This window comes from Lycium ferocissimum, chromosome 5 (genome assembly GCF_029784015.1).
Source record: "Lycium ferocissimum isolate CSIRO_LF1 chromosome 5, AGI_CSIRO_Lferr_CH_V1, whole genome shotgun sequence".
In the NCBI taxonomy this organism is placed as follows: Eukaryota; Viridiplantae; Streptophyta; class Magnoliopsida; order Solanales; family Solanaceae; genus Lycium; species Lycium ferocissimum.
The window spans coordinates 4,923,736-4,928,841 of NC_081346.1; the positions used below are offsets into that span (position 1 = coordinate 4,923,736).

At 31.6% G+C, this 5,106-nt stretch overlaps 1 protein-coding gene across 1 annotated transcript in view; it reads left to right on the forward strand.

Annotated features, from left to right (window-relative positions):
- Positions 1-2,995: 2,995 nt before the first annotated feature.
- The window catches only part of LOC132055198 (probable serine/threonine protein kinase IREH1), a 13,370-nt gene continuing 11,259 nt past the window's right edge, over positions 2,996-5,106 (forward strand). Inside the window, exon 1 of the mRNA XM_059446906.1 lies at positions 2,996-3,001. Coding sequence (XP_059302889.1) covers positions 2,996-3,001 — 6 coding nt within the window. The remainder of the gene's footprint in view (positions 3,002-5,106) is intronic.

Sequence of the window (5,106 nt, forward strand, 5' to 3'; positions counted from 1 at the left end):
CTGTGACAAATACGATTTAGAACCGAACGCTCCCTCAGACGGTGGTTGTGCAAATCTTAGCAAGGATGTCGAACCCTAAGGGAGTGTATATGACACTCATGACTGAGGGTGGACCGAACGAGTCAAAAACAATGACTGACATGCTTCTAGGCTGACAAACTTTTGAAGAATGGATGCACATAATATCTTAGGCAAATTGTACATCAAAATGAGAGAATTAAATGAAAAGTTTTATAATGTATATCCCATGTTTACATGATACAAGCATTTTTGGGCTTCATGATGAAGTAGCATAAAGAAAAATTCATCAAGTCTATTAAAACAAAGTGGACAATATGTATCATGGACTTAAATCACAACAACCGCCCATTGAGATTTTAATTGCTCGCGGCGACATTTTCCTCCTGCTAAATAAAGTGAACTCTCTCATGTATAGTGGTATACTGGTAGTATATTAATGAGTCCGGAGCCTAAAGGGCACATTTATGTGCCAAAAATACCAAAAGGAGTTGGCTTGGGTTTATCGTGGAGTGCTCCACGTTATGGAAACAAAATTAACCCTCTCTCCCATGTATAACGCATGATAGGTATCGGTCCACGTTATAACTTTTGCAAAATGTGGACAAGTACACGTTTTGCAAAAATAAGTCTTACTTGCACGTGCATTACTCTGATGATAGTTTATAGTTTTAGACAGTATAAAGTTTGAAATAACATATGGTGATCAAAAGTTTGGCTTACAAAGAGAAATATTTCCAAAGAAGGAGGAGAGATTATTGTTTTGAAAAGTTATCACCGTAGCCATTTATTAGTTATAAAAATATTCTCCAGATAAATGTCATCCATCTTATATATAAACCAAAGCCGATTTGGAATATCACTTCAAAGTTGTGATGCTAATATATAACATTGTCATTAAAGTTGAGGCCAAATGCTTGCATTCATCAATATCACTGAGAAATAACTTTTGCATAACGTGTACTTGTCACGTCCCAAAATACCAGCTAGACGTGATTGGCACCCAGCACACACCACCCACCAGGCGAACCGTACATCATACCCTTAATCATTTATGAAAGCACTAAAACAAAATAAGTGCAGGCCCAACGGCATCATTAATAATAAAATATGAATAAGTCATCAACCAAACCCTTAATCGATTAATGGGAAGCTACCAACGCTCGAGATAAAAGAATCTCTAGCCCAAATTCCACACTAAGACCATGGAGCATCTAATGAAGTGTTAAAGGAAGTAACTGATAATCGAAAATGTCGCCTTTCATGAACAATGTCGTCTAATCTTTATTTTTTTTAAAAAGTGAGTTATACATAAATATAACGCATGACCCGTCACTTTAAATACCCCCGGAATAAGTGTTAGAAAATACAAAACACACAACAAGCACAAAAAATATTATGCAAAATATATCGTTATAAAATAGCACCAAGGTCCAAACTACTCTGATGATATTATATATCTCAACACAATTTACACTAAGGACCCGTTTAGACATTATAAAGTTTGAAATAACATATGAATTAATCAAAAGAATCCATGAACATACAAAGAGAAATATTTCCAAACAAGGAGAGATACACAATGCCCCAATATTGTACACAATGCTAAGGAAAAGTTATACACTGTAGTTATATTCTCCTAGATAAATATAACAATTTATTAAGAGAGTCTTATATATAAATAAAAGCTGATTTGGAATATCACTCTCCAAGCACACGTTCGTGATGCTAATATATAACATTGTTTAAAGTTTTGGAAAAGCAAGCCAAATTTAAAGTCTCACTTGCAATTCACAATCCAAGCACCTCTTCCAATAATTCAAAAATAACTTCGGAAATTGAATCACCTCAAACTACACCAAAATGGGTTTAAAATAGTCAAAACCCTTTACAAAGCATTTAAATTTTCAAAATTCAAAATCAAAGTCTAACTCACCGTCCAATCACTCACAATGTATTCCCAATTTGGTGGAAAACGTAGCATAACAATGGGAAAAATATCAAGGAAACAAAGGGTTTTTATTTTATTCCTTTAACAAAAACCCATGAGTTGCACTATATTAACACGAATGGTGACAACCTCATAAAAGTTATTAATGGACAGTAGAAGACTTTATCATTCAAATGTCACTTGGATCAATTCAAATTATTCAATTGAAGAATTGTTACTTGCCTTGACTAATTCCTTATACTTGTTGTCTCCTTTTAATTAACTATCTTATAATTAAGCAGACATCCAACACAATCCATGAACAAACCAAATGGAATTAATTTGACATCAAGAGTTTCCAATGTTATAAACACCACTATTCCAACTGTTTATTGCCTCCCCAAGAAATCCATGAGAAAGAACAGCTACAGTACTTTTCCCACTATTATATCATTCCCTACACTTTGACAAAAGTACCACATCAACTATAGTTTAAAATTTAAAGTCAAAGGGACCAAGAATTCTTAATACCTGAACAGATTTTCGTTGTTGTGCACTGTGTCCGTGACTCTCCCCAGTGTCTCAATGAGTTTACTTATTTTTATTTCAAAACTTAAATCAATTACCCTAATATTTATTCATCAGCCACTAAAATTTTTAAGACAATGGGCTTAGCCTACTTCTTTTAATTTCGTTTTGCTTTATTTATTAATCTCTTTATGCTAAATTACCAAATAACCCTTATTTTAAAATTTGGGTTATTACATTTATCCTATATATACACCCCGTGCGTTATAATTTTATTTTATTTTTAAATATTAACGACATGTGTTATCGCATTAACAAACAGACGGAGGAGCGTTAATTTTATTTGCATAATGTGGGGCGCTCCACGATAAACCCCTTTTGATTTATCTTGAAGAAGCCAACCCCATTTGGTACTTTTGGCACATAAATGTGCCTTTTAGGCTCCGGACTCGTATATTAATGGTAAAAATAGTGATTTGGCGAAACAGCGAGCTACCCTGCCATCGACGCGCTAATAAAATGAAGGTACTGGGCATTACTTTTACTTAGCGTCCCCAGTGTAAACGAGTAAAAGTACAGTCGCCAATATCTGAAAAGTGGGGATGTTGTCGACTCAAGACTAGTCAAGAGTAATAGCCGCATCAGTCGCAACTCTGATTTTTTTCTACATTTGAATTATCAATAGTACTAAATCATTAAATTACTACTCCATATAACTTCATAAAGAAAATATCTATATCCCAAACTTGGCTTCGAGACCAAGTTGTTTGCAGCTTGTGTTCTTTTTTGTGCAACTATCGAGTGTAGTACTCTCTCCGTTTCAATTTATATGAACCCATTTGATCGACACGACACTTAAGAAAGAGGGCAAGACTTTTCAAACTTATGGCTCAAAATAAGCCTTTGAAAATTTATTTACTTCAAATCATTCATAAAGTGAATTTGTTTTCAAATTGAAAGAAGTCATTCATTTTGGCGACTAAAAAGAAAAATGAGTTCAAACAAATCAAACAGATAAAGATATGTTTTTTTTGTTCCATTATCTCCTCAACATTGATTAATCTTTCATGAATAACTGTTCATCGTTTTCTCTATCTCTTGTACACAAAAACTATAGAATTGTTAATTTTATGGGTATATTGACGAGTAAATATCTTAAAAGGTCACTCAACTTTGAGAAATTATTTAGTAAAATCATTGAACTTTGTTACATATCAATAAAATCATTCAACTTTGGCCTTTACTCTCATAAAATCACTCAACTAAATATGCCATCAAAAAAATATGACATGACAATATTAATTAATTTTTTTATGCCATGTAGACATGGACCCCACAAATTAAAAAAAAATCATATTTTAATACCTCAACATCTACCCACCAACCCTTCATTTAAAACTCATTTTCTTTGTTGTTTCTACCTTATTTTTATGTGTGCTCTTATTCTTTTTCTTGAAATTATTTTCTTATTTATTTATTGCACTGTCCTTTTTTTTTAGCTTCTACAATCTTTCTTTTCGTCTCTATTTTCTTATCTTTCTACTTTGTTTACGTATATCTATTTAATAGATAAGACTTACTCATGCAAGATATTTACATCAAATCAATATGTATGAATATTATTATAATTAAGAAATAACTAAAATAAAAATACATATTAATTAATCATAATTAAAGAATATATAGAAACACGTGAATGTTATTATTGGTCTGGCTGAAAGGAAGAGGCCACGTAGGACCAGTTGGACCCTTTCCTTTTGTAAGCAACAACAATTATACATTGGAACTAAGGTTAAAAATAAATCCGTTGGCATTAGTGTTTTCAATGAGTCAATTGAAATTTAACAACTTAGCTCTCACGTAAAGTGTCTAAGTAGTAGATTAATTTTTATACATTAAATTTTAGAAAAAACTGAAATGTATATCCAAAATTAAAATATGAATTTATTTTATTTTATTTGTGGGATCCATGTCTACATGGCATAATTTTTTTTATTAATATTGGCATGTCAAATTTCTTTGATGACACATTTAGTTGAGTGATTTTATGAGAGTAAAAGTCAAAGTTGGGTGATTTTATTGATATGTAGTAAAGTTTAGTGATTTTGCCACATAATTACTCAAAGTTGAGTGATCATTTGAGATATTTACTCAATCTGCATGTCGATATGATGGCAAAAGGGAATGCGCGACTTTTTTAGTATGGAAAAAAAACTTTTTTTTTTTTAAACCTATCAAAATCACGTTTTTTCCATACTTTGGGCAAAGATTAGTCATGTTTCAAAACCCCGAAATATCAATATTTTATATAGGACTTAATATCTTTTTTTGCGAACAATAATGTCAGCTCATTACATCAAGTATAACTAAACGTTTGGATCGTCGTTTTAGGGGTCCTAAAGTGCCCGAAGTGAGTTTTTTTGTTTGGAAACTTGTCTTCTTTAAGTTCAAGTGTCATATTTTATAGGATTTTGATATAAGTGTTTTATTATTTAGTTAAATCGAATGTACAAATAAAAATATTTTATTTAATAATAATTCATCCAATACGAGAGGTTTATACTTATTCAAAAATAATTCATTCCATTAAATTACAATACTAATTCAAAGCAATACAATACTAAATTACA